General features: G+C 41.6%; 1 protein-coding gene across 5 annotated transcripts; it reads left to right on the top strand.

Moving 5' to 3' along the window:
- Positions 1 to 839: 839 nt before the first annotated feature.
- On the top strand, positions 840 to 26,339 carry dhx38 (DEAH (Asp-Glu-Ala-His) box polypeptide 38). Of its 5 annotated transcripts, none has more exons than XM_088614467.1 (28): positions 853 to 990; positions 1,645 to 1,734; positions 2,101 to 2,634; positions 3,409 to 3,596; positions 4,034 to 4,186; positions 4,878 to 5,046; positions 5,563 to 5,681; positions 6,285 to 6,361; positions 7,058 to 7,213; positions 7,745 to 7,906; positions 8,016 to 8,123; positions 8,495 to 8,619; positions 8,763 to 8,900; positions 9,293 to 9,479; positions 10,325 to 10,510; positions 12,382 to 12,522; positions 12,889 to 12,999; positions 13,371 to 13,487; positions 15,134 to 15,241; positions 15,709 to 15,821; positions 17,297 to 17,505; positions 17,943 to 18,097; positions 18,586 to 18,741; positions 19,142 to 19,276; positions 19,479 to 19,604; positions 19,754 to 19,849; positions 20,365 to 20,486; positions 24,000 to 26,339. In XM_088614467.1, the coding sequence occupies exons 3-28, from the start codon at positions 2,315 to 2,317 to the stop codon at positions 24,079 to 24,081; spliced, it is 3,759 nt and encodes a 1,252-aa protein (XP_088470593.1). In that variant the 5' UTR covers positions 853 to 990; positions 1,645 to 1,734; positions 2,101 to 2,314; the 3' UTR covers positions 24,082 to 26,339. The 5 variants fall into 5 exon arrangements, with proteins under 5 accessions (XP_088470592.1, XP_088470595.1, XP_088470593.1 ...); XM_088614470.1 differs by having other exon boundaries at positions 2,292 to 2,634; XM_088614466.1 differs by lacking the exon at positions 1,645 to 1,734 and having other exon boundaries at positions 840 to 990.
- Positions 26,340 to 26,553: the final 214 nt, after the last annotated feature.

Genomic DNA, 26,553 nt, shown 5'->3' on the forward strand with positions numbered 1-26,553 from the left:
GTGCCATCTTTTACCTCAGAACGTTAGATTTGTCGTTTGTGACCAACAGTGCATTTTGTGGGCCTTCAGAAGCCATTGATACATTGTCACATTGTCATACAACACCTGTTTAGCTGGCTCTGCCTATTTTACATTTAAATAGGCATCTGTCAAAAAGCGAGATGAATAAATGTGTTTATTTAAATGTGAAGAATAATACTGAATTATTTTATTTGTATTTTTATAATGAATTGAAATGTGTATATACTGTATAATAATTTGTTTGAAGTTTAATAATGGTCACATTAATAAGACTATTTTAATGCTGGGGGGAAAAACTGCCACCACATATTGTGAAATACGACCTCTTAAATCGTACATTAACACTTTTAAACATACAAATCGATAAGAGCACCAATTATGTTTCTGTATACTTTGTGTAGTCAACGTAGTCGTACCTAACATAATGCGTTTATGGGTTATCTCGGTGAATAAGCTTCTCAATGAGAGCATAGTGTTTTAAATATACATCTGATTTACATTTACACAAGACTGCACCGACGAAATCGCCCAGATTACTAAACACGTATTTTATGGGAGTCTACCATTTTTCCTGTTAAAATAAGTGATATATGTACAATTGGAGAGCTCGTTGGGAGTTTGTCCTGGGTTAAAAAAAAAAGAAATATACAATGTTTTTGATACGCAAACAATACATTGCCTCTTATAAAATATACACATGCATTAAACAACAATGCTTTTTTAAGAAGACGAGTCAGAAGCCCCATAATAACTACTGCCAAAACATTACAATAAATTCACTTCCTCTGTCGCCACAGTGTCCGGAAGACTTCGATTAATAAAGTTTTTTCTTCAAACTGGGAATTGTGGGATTGAAATGGCTGCCTACAGTGTTGATGTCGGGGCCAATAGTTACTGTACGGTTGGAAATAAATTTATTTAATTATCGAACCAGCAAGTGGACATCTACTAATCCTTTATTACAGTAAGGTAAGATATTGTAAATATTTCGCAAAGGCGTGTGTTTTTTACGCAGATTGTGTGTTGAGAGAACATGGCCGTTAGAACATCTCTTCGCACATTATTTGCTGTTTGTGAATGTAAACGAATTCGTTTTATATCAATATGAATTCGATTTTGTTCGTTTTCAGTTTTAGAGAACACGTTTATATTTCACGTACGTTTCCGATTCCAAATAAATAAAATATAATTGGGTTATATGAGGTTTTGATGAATGCCAAATGAAATTTTCATTTTAGGTTTTCAAGCTGATTAACGACGCCAGTATATTCAGCATTACTATTCACAGTACTGCTTGTATTCCTCCTGTGTAATACAAATGGCAGTTTAATCGCAGCTTTAGTCATTAGCAGTCTTTATGGAGAGTACGGCGGGGGATATCAACGATCTCTTGCTGGGGAGCCAATTTGTAATGGTCCTCACAAGCATTCCAACATAAATCAATTAGTGAATAAGAATATGCAATTATTACTGAAAGAAACAAGTAATAGGTTTATTCCATGCTGAAAAGAGAAGAAATGAAACAACTTTTCGGCTGCGGAGCCTTCGTCGGGTTTGAGTCAAAACGTTGTGTTTCCGTTTTTCTTTTCAGCATGGAATAAACCTTTACTTGTTCCTTTGCAGCGTACGCATGCCGACGCAGCTACCCACCTGAACTACTTGCTGAAAGAAATACAGTTTGCATTAAAATATTTAACCACAGGTCAGGTCAAGGTAAGCTTTGTCAAACAATTTTAATGGTGAAAAAGTTTTTGTTTCACGTTCATGTGACATTCACATAGCAAAATGATTTTCTTTGAATCATTTAAGCCTTATTTAGCTGTATCGTGTTTCGTTCTGTCAATATATAGCCCTTAATATTTAAATTCTGCTTCTTTGTAATTTTCACATTTTTTCTGAGATGGAACATATTTGTGTGTTGTCAAGGCCGTTTTAATTGCATTAGAGCCTTTTCCTGCTGCAGTCAGGAGGTCTTTTTTTCCTTTGAAAAATAAGGCATCATCTTCATCTTGCCTGTGTGATCATAGAATACAGGTTTATCCAAACCAGCTAGGTGACCTATTTTTTTATTTCTTACAGCTGAAAATGGGTAATTTACAAATATCCACAGTAATCTTGTCTGGCACTGGAGACTAGCCCTGCTCAGAAAAGCACATCTCTGTCACCAGTCTTGTGAGATTCCGTTTGGAAGGCACGCTTGGGTTTTCAGGCCGTTCGACACCAGGAGTCGGGGGCGTTTCCTTGATTTGGTTTGGTGCCGGTCTTGGCAGGACTGCAGGACCTCTGTGCGGAGATGGAAGATGACGCCTCGTTGCACAGACTGGAGGGGAGCGACCCCGAGGCCGAGGTGGGGGGTCTCATCGTGAAGAAGAAGGCCGCTGTGGCCGAACAGCACGTCTTCCGGGCGCCCGCTCCTCGCACCTCGCTGCTGGGGCTGGACCTGCTGGCCTCCCAGAAACGCAAAGAGCGCGAGGAGAGGGAGCGGCAAGCCGAGGGAGAGAAGGCGAAGAAGTCCAAAGTGTCGTCGTATCGGGACTGGGAGGAGGGCGAAGACGACTCCGGGTCAGATGAAGATGGCGGGGAGGACGAGTCTGGGAGCAGGAAGAAAGAGAGGTGAGTGAACAAGTCCTGTGAAAAATGTTCAGACAAATTTAGCCTGGATAAAACAGCCACTTTCACTTCTTTTTATTTTTTTATTTTTCTAGGTATCATTTGTGTTAGATTGCGAAATCACAGACGCTCCAGAAATTCACTCGTAGTTCTCACTGTCGTGGAGATGAATGTGCCTTCCTTTATGTCTTTTTCCAATTCATGGATTTACCTAGCAAAATGAAAATCTAACTTTATATTTAATTTTAATAGAGAATGTGGTTCAAAGCTACTTATTAAATGTCATGTTTACTTATGAAAAGGTTAGCAGTTTTGTTTGGGTTTGTAGATTTTTCCAGTTTTGAGTCTGTCAGTGTTGGTCAGCTCAGATGGCATGAATATGACTAATGTTATGTAGAGGAAGCTGGCATATAAATGCTTCCATGTTTCACCCACTGAGGTGCAGTGTTTCAGTGATGGATGGAGTGGGTCTTTCTTAGGGTGATGTTTTGAGATTTTCATTGGGATGGAAAAAAAAACTATAAATGCAAGGAATTATTATTAATATGACTTTTGCCTTACTGTCGTAACTGTATGCTAGATATATGCGCAATTGCCAAGGCTAAAAACGAATACAAAATGATTTATTGAATCTTTTTTCTCTGTCTTCATAAGAAAGTCTAATTTGCTATCAGCGTGTGCATTGCATTTGACGGTGTCTCAGTAGTCCAAGCCTCTGTTTGCAGCAGGTGCTATACAGAGGTGCTTTAGATTTAGACAATTTTTGCTGCGTTCCAGGAAGTATCGGGTGACTGGTTCTGAGACCCCCTCAAACCCAGGCGGGGTGAGTGAGGAGTTCCGCCGGAAACATCAGCTGAGGGAGAAGGAGCGAAGAGAACATGGGGTTTATGCCTCCTCCAAGGAAGAGAGAAATCGGGACAAGGACAGGGAGAGAGACAAAGACAGGGAGCGAAGGAGTGAGAGAGGTAGGTTCGCAACTCTTTTAGCTTAACCCTGATCTCATAACCTATAAGAATACTCCTTAGCATGCATTCCATGAATGTAGAATTTCTGTAATAATTTAGACGTTTGTGTCATCATTGCTGCATTTCTTTAGAAAACTGGTGTTAAGAAATTGTTTCCCACTCTAGTAAATTTGGATTATGCAAATCGTTTAGTTTTGTAATACTGCTTAATGATCCTGATCTGTTCCCGTGAAGAGCATTCTTGAGGGCTCTTAAGCCTCATTCCATCTTTATAAAGCTCCAAGCTATCCTGTGAAGTGACTTCAGCGAGGGGAGAAAATGGCAGGTTGGGCTGCTGACGCCTGCAGGCGATGAATGAGGAGTGTTGTTGGGCTGTGGGCGCGGCCGCTGGTTTAGCCCCGGTGTGGTAGCGCGTGTGCGTGCTTGTGTCCCCACAGATGACCGGGAGCGCGGGCAGCACGGCGGGGGCAGCCGCCGGGAGCGAGGCGAGCGCAGCGAGAGGGAGCGCTCGCAGAGGGACGGCGTGTCCGAGCGCAGCAGCCGGGGCTCCCGCAGGGAGGAGCTCGAGTCTCCCAGACATCGGCCCAGAGGTCTGCATCTCTCTCCCCACTGCCGCCTTTAGGTTACTGCCGCCATCGTGTGCCTGGAGAGCAGAAAGCACGTGGCGTCGGGGATAAAAGCCATGAGTACTCATTGCATAAATATCGTGCTGTGCAGATCTGTTGCTTAAAATGCAGTTCTGTCTTTGGTAGTATGTATGATCAATTTTGATTATTTCATCTAATACTTTTTGTCTTTATTTGACAAAGGTGTGCTTATTCAATATTATCTATAATATCGGCCTTTTCAACTACTCTTGTGCTTATTCGCACACCAGTTCTCATGGGAGTTAAGACTTGACACGTTTCGTCTGAGGTGTTAGGATAGAAAGGTGGGTTAAAAGAATCATTTGTGGTTACTACAAGATAGTTCTTAATTCTTGAGGGGGAGCAGTGTAAGTTATTTCATTATCAACAAAATACTGTGCAACACATTGGATGCAATGTCCAAACAAACATCTGTCAATTGACGTTGAAGTTTCGAAATGAGTTCGAAGAAACTTAGTTTGTAATGTACCACTTCACTATATAAATACCTATCTGAAATGTCATAGGTTTAGGAATGGACTTTATCAAGACCTCTGTGCGTTTAATTGTCCTTATTTCCTTGGTTTTCCATGCAAGCATTCTGCTGTATTGACACCAGGATATTCTTTACCGTCTCTCACGTCTGCGTGCACAGATGCTCCCACGCCGTCTCGTTCCAGCTGGGATGAAGATGACAGTGGCTACTCCGGCTCCCGCCGTTCCCACTGGGAATCCCCCTCCCCCACCCCCTCGCACCGCGAGGCGGATAGATCCGAGCGCAGCCAGCGCTCTGGACGCGACAGCGAGAGGAGAGACAGAGACAGGTATGCACAGCTTCATTTCTGATCTTTTTGCACCTCCTGTTTCCTTCTAACCATGCAGATCCCAAGAAAGCTGAAGCCATCTGTTGCAAAATGAGTTGCATTGCATTAACAGGATCCTGGTTCTTACCCCTGTTCAGAAATATGCCAATTTACTCCTTTCATGGTTTTTAGGAAGTAACAATAGATTTCAGTGGTCTAGCTGCATTTGTAATAGTCGGAGAAAATTATTTGGTAGGTGGAGATCTGTTTGTCTTCTAGTTCATCACTTACTGTTTTGATAAAGTGTCCTCCAGGGACAGTGAGGTGGGAACAAATACAACATAACAGAAGTTCCATGCAGGTTTGAGCAGATTTCTTGTGCGTTGTTTTTGTATTCCCTTATTCATGATTAAGTACATGATCTTTTTTCCCATTCGGCTAATTTCAGAGTTGCCCTACCGCAGTAGACTCTTTCCCATTTTGCTATTTAATTATGCAGCACTTTCGTTTTTTATGTGTGTTTCTTTCACTCCACAGGTCAGTCAGAAATCGCTACACAGATGACACTCCCCTGCCGACACCATCCTACAAATATAATGAGTGGGCCAATGACCGAAGACACCTGGGTTCCACACCCCGCCTCTCACGTGGAAAAGGTATTCCCTGTTGTCCTGTGAGACGTTCGGTCCTAAGATGGGCTGTGAGACTCCATCACTCTGAAGTGCTGTGCAGAACAGGGCTGCTCCAATTATGGCCCTTCTCTTTCAGACTCGTACCGAATTTTGCTAGAAACTGCTAGTTAATTATTCAGTTAATAAGTAACAGGATCAGTATAACGATTAAGGAGCGTGTTGCATCAGTTGGGCATCGGAGTGGATTGAGACATTGAGTACTTCAAGTGTTCAGCTTATCAGGCCTTTGCTGTAACAGCACAAATGTTAATGCTCCTAAAAAGTAGTATATTTACACGCCATCTTTCAAACTCTTTTTTTGGAGAAGCAAATTTTCTGTTTTGCTTCCATAATGAAAAACACATCTTAAGTTTTCAGAAAATAAAGTATTTGCACAGCATGATCGTATCTGTCAGCAGTGTGCAAGAAATGTCTCTCTTGATATATTGTCAGTGATTTTATTGTCGGTTGTGTTAATAAGAAGCAGGGCACTGACCACGGCTGACTTTCTAGTACACAAGCGAGCTGACATCCGCAGGCCAGCAGGGTGCTGGCAGAGCTTTGAAGCTCCTGTGCCTTGCCTTTCAGGGAGGAAGGAAGATGGTGAGGACGGCATCTCCTTCGATACCGAGGAGGAGAGGCAGCAGTGGGAGGAAGACCAACGGGTGAGCATCTTGGGGGAGGGCAGAGCAGTGAACCCAAGTGCCTTTGTCACCAGTCCTGCAAGCAGGGTTCCCTGCTCAATTGATTAAGTTTCCTGTAACAGTGTTCCCAGCCTCTCAGTGTTTTCATTTGTCTTAAATTTGGTGGTAACGATGAATGTTGAAGCTTCTTATTTATATTTCTCTTTTAATATTTTATGTTTTAATACAGGTGGCACAGGGATGCAGTGGTTAGCATTGCTGCCTTGCAGCGCAGCCCTGAGTTCAGTACTGAACCTGGAGTGCTGTCTGTGTGGAGTTTGTATGTTCTCCCTGTGTTCGTGTGGCTTTCCTCACACAGTCCAGAGACATGCTGTTTAGGTTAATTGGCTTCCGGGAAAACTGACCCTGTGTTTCAGTGTGTGTGTGTCTGAGTCTGTGTGTGCCCTGCGATGCATTGGCATCCCATCCAGGGTGTATCGTGCCTTGTACTTGTTGCAATGCCAGAATAGGCTGTAGCCTCCCCTGGCCCTAAATTGGATGAAACAGTTAGAAATTGGATAGATGGATGTTTTTAATATCTATTTCATAGTTTCAGATATCCCCAAGATTGCCAGTGTTCTTTCCAACATGATGTTTTCATGAAACAGAATGCCGGCTGGGTTTGTGCTTAGGGTGTGCAGCGTTACTGGTGTGAGTAACTGGGTGGTGGTCTTGTAGCAAGCAGACCGTGACTGGTACATGATGGATGAGGGGTATGATGAGTTCCACAACCCGCTGACGTCCAGCTCGGAGGAGTATGTCAGGAAGAGAGAGCAGATCCTACAGAAGCAGACCCAGAAGCGCATCTCGGCTCAGAAGCGACAGATCAACGAGGTAAAACAAGAGACAGCTTTGATCTACAATTAATGCCCATAAAACGCTTTTCTGTAATTATAAAAAGTTGCTTTCTGAATTCTGTTTTATATCCTTTCATATCTTGCTCAATAACATTGTAATCCAACCCAGCTGTGGAATTCTCATTCATTTCTTCATATGAAAAGGGTAGCTTTGAGCTTTCTGAAGATAAGAAAAACAGACCTTGAAATTGTTGAGCCATAATTTAACCCGGTCTGTGTCTATATTCAGTCTGCTACAGATACTCTTGGAATGCTGTAAAATATTTACGTTACAATTATGGGCAGGATATGATTCAAATGTTCAAAGCACATTACAATTCAATGATTATTTCACTTAATATTTTTGTTCAGATTGTTGGATACTATTACAAATCTCTTCAAATAAATGCATCACTGAATGAGAGCTTTCTTTGTGCTTGCAAGTGATATAAAAGAATAGGAATTTAAGAGAGCCTTTTGTTAGTTTCATCAGCTGCTTTTGTCTGACCCTGTTCTTGGGTGCCTGTAGGATAACGAGCGCTGGGAGACGAACCGCATGCTCACCAGTGGAGTGGTGCAGCGCCTGGAGGTGGACGAGGACTTTGAGGAGGACAATGCTGCTAAAGTCCACCTGTTAGTCCACAACCTTGTACCACCTTTCCTAGATGGCAGGATTGTCTTCACCAAGCAGGTACAGAGGTGGCGCTGGAAGAGCTTGATTCCAGTTATCGTCTCCAATTGGCATGTCCCTGTGGGGGGGCGCGCTCCGCTTGTCAAGGTGATGGTTTTGTGTGTTGCAGCCCGAGCCGGTGATCCCTGTGAAGGACCCCACTTCGGACATGGCGATAATCTCCCGCAAGGGCAGCCAGCTGGTTCGCAAACACCGTGAGCAGAAGGAGCGCAAGAAGGTGCAGCTTTAACTCAAATACTTCTTGTCTTTCTGTCTCTTCAGCGTCTAAAATAACTTCTAAAATCATCACTGATGTGGATCTGCCTCACGCTAGCCTCGCACTATCTCGGTACTCTCTCGTGCTGGCTAAGGAAGGCAGGTAGTGCTCTTGTGCTGGCACAGACTGCTAGTTTCTGCTTCATTTCAGAGGTCGCAAGCCCCACGTTGCTGAACTGCCTTCCTGGGTCTGTAGCAAAAGTTAAAACAAAAAATATGAGGCTTCTCTGTCACTGCACAATGTTAAAGCATTCAAAGAGGGAGCAGACCTAGGAGTCTGTTTTTTTTATATAAATAGTTCCTTCCACTTCTTAAATTCTGTTTGTCCCTTAGGCTCAGCACAAGCACTGGGAGCTGGCTGGTACCAAACTGGGAGACATCATGGGCATTAAGAAGAAAGAAGAGGAGGATGGAGCGCAGGCCAAAGTTGTTGGTGAAGATGGTACAGTGGACTACAGGTATGTATGATTACAGTTATGTAAGGATTACATTAAGTGAAGCATGAAGTGGCTTTATTTTATAATGTTCCAGTTGCTCTCAATTACTATCTTGTGTCTTTGCTGCATCGGAGCTCTCTGAAACCCTTGCTTTCTTGTGTCAGGACGGAACAGAAATTTGCAGATCACATGAAAGAGAAGAGTGAAGCTAGCAGCGAGTTTGCCAAGAAGAAGACTCTGCTGGAGCAGAGACAGTACCTGCCCATCTTTGCAGTGAGACAGCAGCTGCTCAACATCATTAGGTACTGCCCTTCAAAGCAACAAGCAAGACAGACTTAGGGGGATCCCAAGTGCAGAGAATGAGTGCAATAGAACATAATCGCTTCTGTACCGTCATTATTTGTGATTACCGTCATTATTTGTCATTATCTGGGCACCAGAGTTTACAAAATTGAGATGTTTATTTCATTGAGACAGACAGCTAAAAAATGTCGCCATCGGAGTGAGCCAGCCTAATGGGATTTGGTAAAACAAAGCTGATTGGCTGGAACGTTCATCCAGGGATTGGATGTCATTGGATGTGACAAGATGAGAGGAGTTTGTGAAAAGTCAGGCTCAGGCTGTCGCATGTTTTCACGTTTTCTGACATCTTGCCAGACAGCTGCATGAGACTTCATTTTGCCGCCCTACCCAGGGATAACAGTATCGTGATCGTGGTGGGCGAGACGGGCAGCGGGAAGACCACTCAGCTGACGCAGTACCTGCACGAGGATGGGTACACCTGCTACGGGATGGTGGGCTGCACCCAGCCGCGCAGGGTGGCGGCTATGAGCGTGGCCAAGAGAGTGAGCGAGGAGATCGGGAGCAGCCTGGGCGAGCAGGTGAGGAAGCGCCTACACGCCAGCTGTTCCCTGAGCAGCTGCGCTCCTGTTTTTTCAGACCGCGTAGTGAACCTTCAGTTCACAGGACGCTGCTTTACCGGACTTCGGGTTGAACAGACAGAATGTGCTACAGGGGAATCTCTTCTGTTAGATCAGAGGTATTGATAATGGGGAAATGCACACATAATTAAACAAGAGTGAACATAAACACTACTTCATTCAGGAATATCAGTGGTGCCCTATAGGGGTAGTTCTGTTGCCTGCGTTTCGTGTGCTTTGGTGAATTTAATAAAGTAGATTTTAAAAAGCTTGTATATTTATAATAAAAAAAGCCTCCGGAACAATCTTCAATGACTGTGTTGATTGTAATTGTTACAAAAATAAGTCAGAAGATGTCGAAAGTATATATCTCTCTTATAATGGTGTGATTCTGAGCTGAAAAATCGTTATTCATGATTTAGTGGACATCCTGCAATAACGAACAACTTCCCTCCGATTAGTCTTTTAAACCGAGTGTTAACAGTAATATCTTTTCCCCTATTGGCTTGGCTGTAATTAACCAGAATGGTAAGAACTTAAATGAAATCAATTTTAATTTAATTTTTTTATGTTTACATAACTGAGTGCATTAAAAGTCAGGTGTGTGCTAATGGGGCCGCATGGTGAACTACAGGGACATTTCAGTGACAGAGCTGATAGCACAGGGAAGTTGAAGTCACATCCTCCGTGAGACCCCAGGAGTGTGATTACAGAGATGTGGCTCGAAGTGAGCTCCTCTATTCTGTCAGTTGGATTATTGCTCCTATCCAGTGGGGAAAGAGGATAATGCTGTGTTGTGTGGACAGGTGGGCTATGCGATCCGGTTTGAGGACTGCACTTCGGAGCAGACGATGATCAAGTACATGACGGATGGGATTCTGCTGAGGGAGTCTCTGAGGGAGTCAGACTTGGACCACTACAGCGCCATCATCATGGACGAAGCCCACGAGAGGTCTCTCAACACGGACGTGCTGTTCGGTCTCCTCAGGGAGGTGAGATTACATCACTGTGCCTCCTGGAGCTGTGCAATTCTCCAGTCACTTCTTTTTTTTGTCCATAATGCGTTTTTTTTTCTGAAAAAATAGAGTTCTAAAATTAAATTAACCACTCTTCAGTCCCTCTTTCCTCATTACTGTTACTTTCTTTCATATTTTTGCTTATAATATGCAAAACATGTTTAGCAGCAAAATGTATTTATTTGAAGGTCTTTGCAAAACATAATTCATAAATTTCATAATTATAAGGTCCACTTCCTTCCAGGGTTATAGGCCTAATTTTTTAATCTGTTTCATGCTGCTAGTACTAATTATGCTTCTAATTAGTAATGGTAAACTAATGGTGTTGTGATGTTTAAAACACAATTGTCTCTGTAATGTTTTTCTTAATAGATGTTTTTCATTACCAATTCCAGATTATCCACAAATTTAACAGCTACATTATGAATAATATCTCAGAAAACAGTGCAGAATAATGAGATGAACTTTAACAAATAGGGATTCTGAGTTATGGAAATGTATTTAAATATTATGAAAAGGTTTGTCCTGTGGTTCTTTTTTGTTCTAAAGGTGTATGGACCCTCTTTACAATTCCCAGTTATTTCTTACAATTTCTTCTTGTTGCATCTGCCTGAGACTGAACATTTTTCTGTTTTTATTTTGATCTATCTTGTACATAATTCATAACTGTGTTCATATCAGTACCCAGAACACTATCAAAGTTAGTGAATTCCAACAGGAATTTAAACGGCGAAGAAAAGATGGTTCACCTTAGGATCTGTCATCTTAGGGGCTTTAACTGAAACAAAAGATTTTTTTCCTGAAATTTTAATAAGACATATTCGTTAGTCTGTCAGATCGTAAACCGATATATAAAATAAAAAATCCTTGTAATATAATTAAAACCCTGCTTTGTATTGTGTTCTGCGGTATTGTGATGATACTTAGAACATCTATAAACATTTTGTTGTTACAGATGAGATTCCTGTATCTGCTGTGATAATTGCAATTCCTTTCCTTTGCATCCAGTCCAAAGAGCCAACATGTTTGTCGAGTTAATTCAGCCCACATTTGTTCTTGGATAAAATAGACTTAGTCTTGTGTTTGAAAAGCCAAGTTGAATGTTCACAAGGAATTAATCGTTTGAATCAATGCGAATACGTAACAGCTGTTCATGACGGAACACTGCTGCCCCACTGATCGAGTGGGATAGCTGGATAGCTCCTTGAGTGGAAAGAGTTCGCCAGCGTTAGTCTCTCCCATTCCTTTCCATTCTCCTCACCTTGTCTGTAGTTCTGAAATACTACAACCAAAATTCATTGTCGATTCCCCGCATGTGACCTGGCGTCAGTTACTCACACACACTGTGTCCTTGACGGATAGAGAAATCTGAACAAAGGTCAAAGGTGGAAGAAATGGTTCTTCTTGATTTCTACTCCCTCTCAGTCAGAGGGAAAATATCTTCAGATCCGGTTAACTCTTCTACCTCATGTGCTAGTGTGAATAGACCCCATCAGATTCTTGCAATGTCCTTTTACTTGGGCATTTTTGGAGCCCTAACTACCTTACACTGTATCGGAGATTACGAAAGTGGTGGGTATGCCTGTATGTGTGGGGGAACGAGTCATGTGATCTCTCTGGTCATTTCTTGACTGTCACACGGGGAATGTAACTATTTGAAACAAATTCTTACATCCAACGTGAATTTAAGAATCCTTCCCGTACAAGATATTAATCCTATTCGAAAATAAAATAAGGCATAGGTACGTGTCTCTGGACACTGCTGAGTTATCCATTTCAGCATGGAGAGGTAGCAGTGCAGGACACGAGCAGCAGCTGAAACTCTCCCTGTGGTTTGCTCTCTGCAGGTGGTCGCTAGGCGCTCAGACTTGAAGCTCATTGTTACCTCGGCCACCATGGATTCCGATAAGTTTGCAGCATTCTTCGGGAATGTCCCCATTTTCCATATTCCCGGAAGAACATTCCCTGTGGATATTCTGTTTAGCAAGGTATATTGCTTTACCTTCTTTCTTTGGGCACGTTTTCATGTTTTGTACATGTGTAGTAAAATGTGAACATAAATTGGGTTTACAGATAAGAGGATCCCATTAGGTCCTTTTAGTGTGTTTGGTTGCTAGTTGCTCATTTAGCTTGGATCTTGTCCGCCCAGTTCTTGAAAGAAACCAGGGTATAGACTTCAACAACATACCTGGTAGGTTGTTCTCAACTTCCACAATTGTTTTCATAAGTTCAGTTTTAAATATACTTTCCCTTAGTGTCTATTTCTGTTCTCTTTTTTGTGCTTCTCTGTTGAGAGCAGTTGACTGTTGACAGGGACAGACTGCTTCAGCTGTTGGCTGTGGTGTGTGTTTCAGACCCCTCAGGAGGATTATGTGGAAGCAGCAGTGAAGCAGGCTCTTCAGATTCACCTGAGCGGGACGCAAGGGGACATTCTGATCTTCATGCCTGGGCAGGAGGACATTGAGGTTTGTATAAGAGGAGAGATATGACAGACATGTTACGCGAAGGAGAGGCAGAAGGACTGGGGAAAGGGACTGTCTTAATGTCGTAATAATGCACAGGAGAAGGCAGCGTTGTGGTTTAAGTAAATCTCCATTGGGGTGATTAACAGAGTTTGGTGAACAAAACAATGTATAATGCAAAGGTTGAGCCTGATGTCCTCAAGGCAGAGAACAGTGTCCAGGAATGACAGAAGGCTGTAGCAGTACCCTGAGGGCTTAGATGAGTGAGCTCTTTGTCAGCAGTGGTAACTTAGGACCTCCGTGAGGCAGGAGCAGTGATGTACAGGAGGCAAGAAGCTTGGTTATTGAGGATCTGTTCACCTGCTGTTACCCAGGTGACGTCAGACCAGATTGTGGAGAGGCTGGAGGACCTGGAGAATGCCCCTGCACTAGCAGTACTTCCCATCTACTCTCAGCTGCCCTCTGACCTCCAAGCTAAAATCTTCCAGAAGGTAAACCTGTCATCTGTCTGCCAGTCTGCTGAATAATTGACCTCTTATGTCCCAGGTGTTTTTTTGTCCTTTAGAAAGGCATGCAGAAGCACAGTGTGTTGGCTGTACACTTGGCCTTAGAGTAGTGTTCTAGGAGATTTGTCTTGTTCCTTCAGTGACTGACTGCTTTTTAGGTTTCCATTGGCAGGGGAGGACATTAGAACATTTTTAGTGTGTTTAGTGGCATGTTGTGGCTCTTCTGTGAACTCCCAGGTCAAGATGGTTAAGTTCAAGTTTCAGAATCTCTCCTTAAATAACAAAAGATGTATATGGCTATTGAAAGTAAAGTGGAGCTGAGGTAATAGCAGGGAACCATCTTCCCTTCTACATCCCTGTTTGTTTGAAGTTTTTTTTTAACTTAATTCCTTCATTTGTTGGTCAGAAATTTAAGGTGCATTTCATTTGAAACTAGGATTCAACAGTCTTGGGAAAACACCATGAAAAGGTGCAAACTGGAGCTAAACCTATTTAAGAAAACAGAACATGGTTCATGGGATCTCCTGAGGGCAGATTTGGCTGTATGATCCTGGAGTCGACTGAGACTAGGGTTCCTGAAACAGTGGCACACAGTTGGCTGAGCACTGCTGAGAGTAGGGTGGGATTAGTCAGCTGTCAGTGACCGTGACACCTGTTGGCTTCTGAACACATGCATTCTTTATTCTCCCCTGCATGCGTCTCAGGGATCATAGCTGAGAGCTGAGACCTGAGAAACACAAAACTGGCTATTCTATATTCTGTATTGCAATGATAATTGATGATCTAACATAAAATGCAGTTAACAGTTCAGCTGCTTCTGTTCTCCTCAGTAACCCACCTGAAAAATCCTGCATCAGCACATATGACTCCTACTAAGGATGGTGCCAAAACTCAAAAGTGCAACAGCTCATCTTGAGGAGAAACAAACTTAATCAATGATCTGTTTTATTCATATCGAAATTATGCATGTGGTTACTTGTAGGAGTAGCAACATTTTTGAGCCTTGAAGTATTTAAAACATGGACATCTCACTTTCTCTATGGGAGAATAATTTGTTTCTCACCTTTATCTTTGATTTTTGTCTACTCATTTAAGCTAGAACTGGAGCTATGATGTGTGTTAAAATTAGAAATGGATTTAAGTTAATGTCCTTTATACTTACAAAAATAGGTTAACTTTTTAAAATTTAAGTTTGCTTCTGCTTTTTGAAGAGGAAGGTGTTAACAGACACAGAGTTGGCTGCCATGAGATTCCAAGGCTGTCCTCCTAAATGCAGTTCACTTTGATCTTTGTATTCCTAGACTGGAAGCAAACAGGACCTGTAATTTTTTTTAACCAGAGCAAAAGAGTCATGCAGTGTAGCTCACCTTATTGGTTGAGGAGGCATACAGGCAACTTCAAAGAGCATGGAAACAACAATACCTGTTGTTTTCGATACCTGCACTCCATTAGATACTTTGTCTGCATGTTGAAATGCCTTTTCCTGCATCATTTCGCTTGTTAAATTAAATAAAACTGAACTTTATTATTTGCTGTTTAAAAGTTTTCAAGTAGTTAAACCCCCTTAGTGTTTAGGGTGCTCCGATACTTAGTGGTTCTGTTTCTCTGCGTTAACCATGCCTGTGTCCTAGGCTCCAGATGGGGTGCGGAAATGTATTGTTGCCACAAACATCGCTGAGACCTCCCTGACTGTGGATGGGATTATGTTTGTTATTGACTCTGGCTACTGCAAGCTCAAGGTAAAGTCTCCCTGTCTCACTGTTCTCTACCGCCTTAACAGGTCAGTATTGACTTAAGTGTGAACAGCTATCCTGGCCAGAGTGAGTGAAACTTCTAGTTAGTGGTTTTCATTTAATTACTAGAGTCACATTTGCTTTGCTTGAAAATTTAACATGGATATTTATTAATTCACTGTCAATAAATTCATCATTATTCAGGGTAGATAAAATGATCACCAGCAAATGCTAAGGTTGCATTCTTTAATAATACATCCTGAGATCATTTACTCAATGTGAAAAGTATACTGAGTAAAATGTATTTTAAATCTCATGACCTAAAAAGAGCGCAAGCGTTTATTCGTTGTCTTTTGTATTTCTCAGAACGTAGGTCTTCTCGGAATAACATTTTGTTTGTGAAATTAAAAAAAATGTTTTTCCCCCCAGAATAATCTTGACAGTATGATCCCACTATGTCTTTTGGCATACAGGTGTTCAACCCCCGTATTGGAATGGATGCCCTGCAGGTGTACCCCATTAGTCAGGCCAACGCCAACCAGCGCGCAGGTCGAGCTGGCAGAACCGGGCCGGGCCAGTGCTTCAGGTATAGCCCCAGATGTCCCGACACTGGACAGAACACAAGCTCGGGTGTAGATTGTAGCCCCTCATTTAGTGAGAATGATTAGAAATGACTTCATTGACAAGTTTTTGATGTAGGAATCTGTGCTCCTTTGTGAGATGGCTGTTCAAGCTTTTTGTACTATGACATTGACCACATTGTTGTCTGCCCTTCCAGAGGGGAGATCACTACACTGTGGGAGTCAGCCTTTTTGACATTCAAGTCAATGCCATCCTCCGGTTTCATTACCATTTGTTGAAAGAGATATGTTCTGCTTCCCGCATTTCATTTTACATTCTTACTCATTTGTGTTTCCAGCAAAAACATCAGAAAACTAAATCATCACTTTTTAATAACGCCTTGTAAACCTTTGTTGGAATTAGTCACATTTGTCTGACACTGACATGCCATTACTTTTTTTTTTGCTCAAGTCTCTTTGAGACCCTCTAAAGAAATTGGCTTCCCTTTGTTGCATTATTCTGAAGTCTTTTTTTAAATGAATTTCTGTTCTTTAGCGTGGTTCAGATTTCATACAGTACATCACAGAGCTGAGCTAAAATTTCATCCTCTGATCTCCAAGCCATCCATTTTAAATCTAAGGGATTTCATGGAAATGCAGAGGACTCAATATATTCTTGAGTTAATTCTATGGAATATAATTTAGTTTAGAGCAGTAAAAATTGAATAATACAAAGGTATGCTTGAGAGAGAGATTTACGATAACCTTCAAATCTTTAAACTTCCAAGGTGCTCTAAAGAAACAAGACACCCTTTCTTTTTCCAATCAGCTGCTGACAGAATTAAAATTGTTTTGCTCCATGTAAAAGGTCCAAGTACACTTAAAAGAGCTCATTTACTTGAGGATTAGATACATCACCAGTGCACATCTGTGACTGACTAATCAATTTCTGCTTCAGAGAAACTGTCCTTAAGGTGCAATGATGTGTTTTGGGTTGCAGATTGATATTGCATGAAAATCTGCTTAAGGAAAACCTCTTAACTCTTAAATAGACTGAAGAACATACAGGCATCTATATTTTCTTTTAGTTACAAAATATTTTGTATTTCTTAATGGATATTGCTGGCATTTTTTCTAACCTGAAAGAAATTCAGAAAGATATATCTATACATTCAAAGGATCTTTTGTTGCTGTTGAAATATGTATTTAAAATCAATTTCTCATGTAATAGGAAAATACATCTACTGGCATGTTCAGAAAACAGTCTTTCATTTCTGTTAAGGAACACATGAACAAAGTCAGTATAAAATACTTTTGGAGTCCTGTTATCATAAGTACTGACATTTTTTGCAGACTTCAGGCTCAAGCGGACTCTCCAGACTGGGACATTTTCTAAAAATCGTGGACGTGGGTAGACAGACTTGTATAACCATTGGTTCTCCATTGTTCTGGCCTTGTTGCTTCTTCAGTCAGTCTAAGGCCTGTTCTCTTTCCTGTGTAGACTGTACACTCAGAGTGCTTTCAAGAATGAGATGTTGACCACAACCATCCCCGAGATCCAGCGCACCAACCTGGCCAATGTGGTCCTACTGCTGAAATCCCTGGGTGTGCAGGACCTGTTGCAGTTCCACTTCATGGACCCCCCTCCCGAAGACAACATGCTCAACTCCATGTACCAGCTATGGATCCTGGGGGCCCTCGACAACACCGGTACACCCCTTAACTATTGTCGAAGACCACGACAGCCTGCAGCCTCGATTTAGCCTAATGGCACTGCTGCACAATAAATGAGGCTGATGGTTTAGATGTAAATGAATATTTTGTTTAGGAGACAGTGGTAGGCTGTAGGTTTATGTTCACCTCCTTCACTAAAGTCCTGTTTTGTCTCAGTCATTAAAGGGATTTTTTTAGTGGTATAAAAGGAGATGGCTACTGGTTATAATGAGTCTAAAGAAAATCCTTTCTTAAATCCTATTTTGTAATGTTTCTCTCATCATTTGTTTTAAGTTTTGTACTTTCTTATTGTCATACAGTCTACGTAGTTGTTCCAGTGCAGTGTCCTCTTTCCTTGCCTTGTGTCCCTATAATGGTCCACTATGTATATAGGTCATTTGTTTTTCATTGTCCTCTCCCTTTACTTGTCTCAGGTTCTCTGACGCCTACGGGTCGGCTCATGGTGGAGTTCCCCCTGGACCCTGCCCTGTCCAAGATGCTGATCGTGTCGTGTGACATGGGCTGCAGTTCCGACATCCTCATCATTGTCTCCATGCTGTCTGTGCCCGCCATCTTCTACAGGCCAAAGGTAGGTGTAGTTCATTCCCCAGGGTTCTCACTTTACGTTTTTCTGTGGATCAGCTGGGATTTCACAAGGCATGCCTCATCTGTCTGCTCACATTCCCAGCAGAGCAGCTTTTCTTTAAGTGGAAAGAGACTGTTCAGCCAGATCAATCATTTCGGCTCAACTCCTCACTAGAGAACAATTATTTAAAAAATCACAGTTTTGTGTGGGAGAGAGGATGTTTCTCAGTTTTTTAAAAATCGTTTCACCATACTGTATATTTGAAAATCAGAAATTTATGTGTTCTAATCCGCAATTTCCATATCTAAAAAAAGTGAACTAGCGTTTTACTTAGGCGATCTCTAGCTCCAATGTTGCCCATTTTCTGTATAGTTAGTCTCGATATAAGGAATTCAATGCAGAGGACAGTTTTCCTTCCATGTGAGCATCGGAGAATAGCGTCTGGTACCAGCTGTGAAGCAGAATCATGGCCAGTCTGTGTCCCTTGGCAGGGCCGCGAGGAAGAGAGTGACCAAGTGAGGGAGAAGTTCTCTGTGCCCGAGAGCGATCACCTCACCTACCTCAACGTCTACCTGCAGTGGAAGAACAATAACTACTCCACTATCTGGTGCAACGAGCACTTCATCCACACCAAAGCCATGAGGAAGGTCAGTTCTGCACTGATCATTTCCAAAACGGTTTTTCTTTAGGTTATGGTGTGTGTAGCGGCTTTCTCCACTGTTAACACAACAGTGGTTTGCTCCTGGCTTGTTCCTGTTTGGATTTTCTTAACATCCAGTTAATAACAGCAGCCATTGCTCTTGTGTTCATGTGACATCACTGTTACATATAAACTGCGTTCTTCTTTTTACAACTTTAATAACATTGTCCTATATTGTAAACAAGGTTTGTATAAATTAAATGGGCAGTGTCTATTGGTAGCTTATAGTTGTTTAATGTGCATAATGAGTAATTATGGTAGCAAATTCTTTTCATTGAAGTGTAAAGTGTTGAATGCCAACCGTGACTTGACTGCTCTGTTAAGGTGTGCCTTTGTACGTCCTGCAGGTGCGGGAGGTCAGGGCCCAGCTGAAGGACATCATGGTTCAGCAGAGACTCAATCTGGTCTCCTGCGGCTCTGACTGGGACATCATCAGGAAGTGCATCTGTGCCGCGTACTTCCACCAAGCTGCTAAATTAAAGGCAAGTGAAGGCAGGAGGGTACCCTGCTCCGACTGGGGTCTGGGCTTGTACTTCTGACTGCAAGAGCAGGGGCATTTTTTAAGCTGACCATTCCAAATCAAAATAATACTGTGCCTGGGACAGAAGGGCAAGAATTACAGCAAGGAGCCGCGGTTGTGTTTTAATTTGCAGTAACTAAAGCCATGCCTTTGTATCCCTTCAGGGCATCGGGGAGTATGTGAATGTGCGGACAGGAATGCCCTGTCACCTACACCCCACCAGTTCGCTCTTTGGAATGGGCTACACCCCGGATTACATAGTCTATCATGAGCTGGTCATGACAACCAAAGTAAGACCTTTGCTGTGCTTTTATTGGTTGCCAGTGGTTCTGTTGGCTTGATGTGCTCTTTTTGGGCCATGTCAGGATTCGAGCCTGGCTCGGGTGATGGGTCTGCCTCATGCTGTGTTGCTGAGCGTGCTGTGCTCTGCCTCTCTCAGGAGTACATGCAGTGTGTGACTGCAGCGGACGGGGAGTGGCTGGCCGAGCTGGGGCCCATGTTCTACAGCATCAAACACGCTGGCAAGAGCAGACAGGTATGTAGTCTTACTCCCACCCTTCTCCTCTCTCTCACCTAAGTCTGCGTCGCCCTATTCCTGCCCTTTATTTTCCCACATTTATTCTTTATTTCTCCCCCCCACTGCTCTTATTAGAATCCTTCTTTTTCATTGTCCCTCCTCCTGCTTCACAGTCTCCGTAATTTTTGGGAATGTTTCAGATCTTTTCAGATCTTTGGAACTTTTGTAAAGGAACAAGCACTTCCTGAAGAGCAATTTTATAGCGACACGTCCGTATTGTCATTATTGTTTCATTTTTTGGTTTCAGCCATTGCAACTTCAGTGAGTACCGTGTATTCCTCAGCCACTCCCTGTCCGTCTTTACTTTTCATGTGTTCTCACGCCTTCCCCTGTGTGGGTAGCATTTTTGTACATGCTTCATTTCTCTTTTCTTTCTGCTGTTTCTGACCACCTTCAACTCCAACTTCGTATTTTCCTGGACCCCTGTCCTCCTCTCCTCCTGTGCTCATTCTCCCTCCATCCTCTTCCTGCAGGAGAACCGTCGCAGGGCGAAGGAGGAGATCTCGGCCATGGAGGAGGAGATGTCCCTGGCGGAGCAGCAGCTGAGAGCCCGGCGGGAGGAGCAGGAGAGGAAGAACACCCTGGGCAGCGTGAGGTGCGCCTCTCCGAGCGAGCCGCCGGGCCACACTGACGTTCTGCACGGCGGGGCCTGCTCCCTGCACGTCTGTTAGAACGTGCTGTGCAACGATGATCCAAAAACATTAACACGGAAGTGCAAGGTGGCCTGAGTGTGTTGCACTAAAGCACCTTCACTTATCCATATGTCGTAGGTTGTAGTAACCCTTAGAAAAGATTGCTGTGGTATGCCAATCGGAGTAAAATGTAGTTAGGCATAGTGACATCATGATTAAGAAAAGAGCTGTATGGTAAAGAGTATCTTAATCATGAGAAACAATGGCAATTCAAATATATGAATATTCTATATTAAATTCATAAGTTTGCTTAAATATTTAAATTTAATATGCAATAGCGTAATATGTTTTATATATTATGTATGTTATATATCGTTTTTTATAAATATAAAAAAAATTATTAGATATGCTTAAATATTAAAGATATACTTAAAATAAGTATGATCAAACATAGAACCACAAAATCACTATAGCACATTGTCTGCTATTCCAAGTGCTTCACATACACACCTTGGAGTGGTATGTTAAAAATGTAAGTGACTATGTTGAAACTGTAGTAAAACATTTAATGCACAATCACACTTCTGCCATCATTTTATGCAGCTTGTAACAGTTTGATCTGTACCTAGTTGGATACCACACACCTAAAAATAAGTACTTTTAAAAATCATAAAAAGCTTTAAATTTACAAAAAGGATAAAAAGGACCGTTGTGTGACACTTTGGTGACAAAATGAAGGCTGTGAAATAATGGTGGCCACTCTGTGCAGTGTAGCCTGAGTGCAGCATGTAGCCTTTAGAATAATACATGCTGGTAATGTTTGAGGGATTACTAAAAAACTATTAGTAGATATGTTTTCCCAGTTTCATTATAAAAAGATACTTTGTGCATTAGTTATTCTCTTGTCTTGCAGTCTCTTTTAATTCCATGGTTAATTCCCCTGAGGCTGCTCAGTGGTCACAGGTTTCTTCATCCATATCTTTTTAGTTTCCTCACCTTCCTTCGCCATGAAGCAAATTCCTTTTAGGTTTTCTGGCCTGTTTCCATTTTCTTTTCATGTGTTTTCCGTAGTGTGTGTCCCTCCCAGCCCCAGGGCTCTGTGTTGGCGTGCTGTTTGTAAGGCTCCTGTGTTTTGTCTGTCGCTCTAAGTGTTTCTGTGTCCCAGCTGAGCACTACCTCTTTAGAGCATGTTTACACAGTCCAGCTAGCCTCTCCCATCCCTGTGCTCTTCTTGCATAGCCATTTCCTCTCTTATCCTTGCTACTTAGTCTACTTTTGTGTCTTTTTATCTGTTTGTCCGTCCATCTCTGTTCCCCCAGCCAGCTTCTCTCCTGCTTTTTTCCTCTCGCTCGATGAAGAGAGATGAGATGAGCTTTTCTCACCTCTCCACTCCTGAGCCGAGAGAAAGAAATGATGTTGACCCCTGACTGACCCCTATTACTGTAGCAATTTAAATTGTGGCGCAGGGGAAGAAAAAGCGTGCTTTAATTTTTAAATTAAACTGAAAAATTAATTCCACACACATCTTCTGACTTCACAAAGACGACAGCTTTTAAAAAATATTTTCATTATTAATTAATCAACTAATTTATCTATGTATTCCAAGCTTTGTCTGTCAGCTGGTATGCCAGACATCTCTGCAATGATCACATTAAAGAAGGGGATTAGGATTTTGATTTCTTCAACTTTGAAGTCAAATAATGAATATGTTCTGTTCTCTGTCTCTCAGTGTTTTCATTGTGCAGCCTCTTTTCGTGTTAACTTTACAGACTGTCTGTGCTGACAGTCCAGCAGGACACTGGTCAGTTGTGGCAAGCCTTATTTACTGTATGTCCCTGGCTCTCAAGTCAAGAGTGTAGCTGGTCAGTTAGTGGTTTTTACCCTGCAGAGCCACAGTCAGAAATCAGGCTGAAGTGGCAGCATTTTTATGTGTATGAGGGAAATGGGATACTGACCCGATTGTTTTAAAGGCTTCAGTAGTTACAGTATGCATTCTTCCCTCGAGCTCAGCAGACAAGTTTGCTTCAACTTGAACTTGAGTTTGATGGGAGCCACAGGGAAAGAAGAGAAGGGCAAGAGCTCTATTTCAGTGCTTAACCTCTCCACTTGCATTGTCCCACTGCATCCTGATAATGTTACTTGTAGAGGGCTTCTCTTGTGCTCTGTTAAAACAACTAGAACTATGTGAAATTGAATGCCTTTAATCAGCTCTTGAAATGGCAGGCTCTGTAGACATTTTCTTTTTCCAATTTTCATTTTTGGAATAAATTAGGCATTCAAGCCATAGGGAGTATTATTGAGGTTAGGCGATGTGTTTTTTTCCAGGAAACCCTTGAAATCTAAAAGTATAGGTGGGCTGAATGGCTTCATCTTGACTTCTGACGGCACAGTGGTTGGTTTTCGGCAGGGTGATCTCTGAAGAGTTACCTCATCCCGCACACGTTAAAGCGCCTGTCTCTGGGAATGACGTCATTCCCAGTGTGCCAAAAGAAAACGGCTGTAGGTTAAAGCACACGTGTAGGAAGAGGTTTTCTGCTTTGTGTTACGTTTACTACATGAATCATAGGATATACACAATATAATAGGTAGAAATTCTGGAAATGAAAGGGCGAGATGATGCCTAATGCGTGTTGGGACCTGCAGTGAGGGAGGTCAGGGCCTGATGGGCACGATAGAAGCATGTGTGCGCTGGAACAGGGGTGTTGGTGTGTTGTGAAGCTGTAATTAAAGATGATGTATTGTACTGTCAGCTACACCCTGCAGCATCCACTGCAGAAAGACCAAATAGCCCTCAAATCCCTCCCCGCCAGCCTCTCCTTCAAAGTTACATAACGAGTAATACTTGTTTAAATATTAAATTACAGTCCAAAAACTGATTAAACAACCATGGGGGGGAGTAAAGGAATAAAATGAAGCGTATGTTCTGCTTGCCCAGCAATCCCATTTGAAGAATTGTCATGTAAATGACAATGAATGTAACAGAATTAGGGAGTGCCTCAGTCTAACCTTGTGGAGTACGGACAGCGCAGAGCTCATAGTGATGCAGTTTAATTTCATTAAAAGGGTTCGCTGAATGTGAGTGGGTGATATGTAATGAGCTCCGTCGTTTGGCTGACGTGCAGAAACCACAACAGCAGCACCAGTATAGTGAGCCAAACTCTTGCCAGATTTAACCAACCAATTAGATTTAAATTAAAAACTCTCAGTCGTATATCTTTGATCTGGTGTGTTCATAATATTGAAATGTAAACAATTGAGTGTAAAACTTGACTTTCAAAATATAAGCTATACTTTTAATATAAATCTCTACTATACGATCTCAAGCTGAAATGTTATTCACACATTAGAATGTATCTTATATTCTTGAAATTGTAGCTAGGTAGTATTACAGTGAGTACACATCGGTTCATGCCTTCTAAACCGGCTCTCTGTTTTTTTATCACTCTCATGTCCATGTTGTCTTTTTACTCTGATAGGTCAGTGAAGATCTGCACCCCAGGGAGGAAAGAAGAAGCACCCATGACCCCAAAACGCACTCCCGCACGATTTGGACTTTAATTTTCGAATCTGTTGTTTCTTCATTACATCCACAGAGTCCAAAATGTCCCCTGTAGTTTCCTGCTGTCCTTTGGGCTCTCATTGTGGTGATTTTGTAAGGCAGCTTGATTGTGCCATGCAGTTCAGCACGTTGCCCAGCAGAGGGAGCACTTGTATAAGGCATGAGGGGGATGTTGAGCTCTTCTGGCTACAATATTCTCTGCTTGTTCTGTTTTGCATAACAGTCCATACAGTGGACTGCTTTCTGCCTTTGTGGTCTTTTAGAATTAATGCTGCAGAACAACACATTTTTGTGGGTTGGTTAAAAAAGGACTGTGTCCTATTTTAATAAACCTCCTTAAAATGTTTAAAGATTCTCTTCTCTATGGACATCTTTTTCTGACACACCTCCATTTTAAAAAGATTCTCTAGGGACTTCTGTTTTAAAAGCAGTTGTTTTACAATGATCCAGATAATTAAATCTATTGGGGCACAAATTTGATGTTATGTCTTCCGTGACTGTTTTAATTTTTTCAGTATTTTCCACAAGAAGGTCAGAAATGATAGTGGAGTTTTTTATATTAAATGTTCCGTGTTTTCTGACCTCCTTTAACCAGATAACCATAATTTATACTGGTCTTTTACTGCATGTGTTTCAGAGGTGGTGTTCTGTGTTATTTAGACTGCACTGACCAGGTCTATATTTCATGTCAGAAATAACATTAAGAGGGGACTAGTTAATTTATTCCTTCCTGTCTGGTGAAAGAACAGTTTATCAAGAAATATCATCGGGTCTAAAGAAGAGAATTTTTAACGGAAGGTGTGAGTATTGGAGGAAGATGCAAAGCGGCTTAAATTGTTTTCATGGATAGGTCCATGTAATTAGGCATTACGTCAGTTTGTTTTTATTGAATTTTTTGAATGAAATGAAAAAATGTTTTAATTAACATTTTTTTTTAAACAAAACTTACAAGCCACTCACAGCCAGAGGCCTTACAGTCTCTGATCAGTCTCTTACCAAAGCCCTCAACAAAATGCACTTCACCAATGCTTGTGTCAGCAAAACATTTTTCTAAATTGTGTATACTGTATGTTACAAGTGTCTGGAGTCTGACAAAGAACCAGCACTGAAATAATTTCTTTCATGTGATATTTTATCTTGGTTTCTTGCTGTATTGCAGTTGTGCATTTTGAAATCACTTTTTACTTTTCTCCCTATAGAATATGCATTAGGTCTAATAGCTGCAATCCATACAATGTTGCACTCAAGACATCATGCAGAGGTTTCTACAAATTGTTATATAGAGAGATGGGTGATTAGGTGTTGGCTGAGAGACAAGATGAGGTTTTCTGTAATTTTAATATGTTGATTTCTTACAGTACTTCAGTAATTACTTTTGATGAGCCATCTGTCTCATTAGTTTATTAATATTAAAATTACTGCACTCCTCTCAAAAATATTTGCTCAGTTAACACTGACAAAATCAGTTTGCATTACTGTATAGTACCATCATATTTTGTTGGAAAAAATATTGAGATTTACAGTAATATTCTGCATATATGACATTACAGTAACAGGTTCTGGGCCCATGCACATTTTGGGAAGAATTGCACTTTGAGCAAATATTTTGATCATTGGAGATTTTATTTCACAAATCAGCCTGTTTAATATGATAAAAAAAATGATCTACTGTATGTGGACTAACACACATGATCTCGCCAGGAGATTTTGCTTTCCTAGTGACAGTAACCACAGCTAGTCTAATAGGTCTGCAAAATAATTGATAAAAATGATCGTTTCATGTTTTTGATGGTGATTATTCAGGAATAACCTTTACTGCTTTGCCACTACACATCAGGTGATTAATAAGCATTCAGCTATGTTCTTCATATGAATATGGCACTCTAAATTACTGGAAAAGATTTGCAAATGGGTCTTTAGTTTTTCAGTCAGTTGCTGTGCATTCTTCTGTAAGAGAGTACATGTAATAGAGTATGAAGAAAGCGTTTATAGGTGATGTTAAAAACTGTTTATTTAAAAAGACAGTAATGAAATGTAACCTCCTGTGTGTGAGAGCTATGGATGATAGTGAAATTCTGTTGCAAGAAACATTGATTGTTTCGGTGACACCTAATAATCAGTCCATGTTGTTTTTCAATGTATGTCTTCAAATGTGACTGTAAATGGATCTATTTGTAGAAAACAGAAGTGCTGGATGTATTTCAATGTGTGCAATCCCCTTTTGGCTACCAGTAATAAATGGATTTTGTTTTATAAAGCAGCTGTTTTTTTCCCCCAATAGTCTTAAGATGGCAACTCAAGCGCACATTCATCCACAGGGTCTCGGGGTCTGGATGTGTCCTGAATGGTGGTGTTGCTGTAATAGGTGGACTGGAGAAGGTTTGTAGAATTGTGAGGCATTGTTTTCATTAATATATGGTTTTCTCTTGTGAGCGAATGGTAGCTTGTATATATTTTTAAAAGGCTACGCT

Source organism: Lepisosteus platostomus, chromosome 20, assembly GCF_059453375.1.
Source record: "Lepisosteus platostomus isolate fLepPlt1 chromosome 20, fLepPlt1.hap1, whole genome shotgun sequence".
Taxonomy (NCBI): Eukaryota; Metazoa; Chordata; class Actinopteri; order Semionotiformes; family Lepisosteidae; genus Lepisosteus; species Lepisosteus platostomus.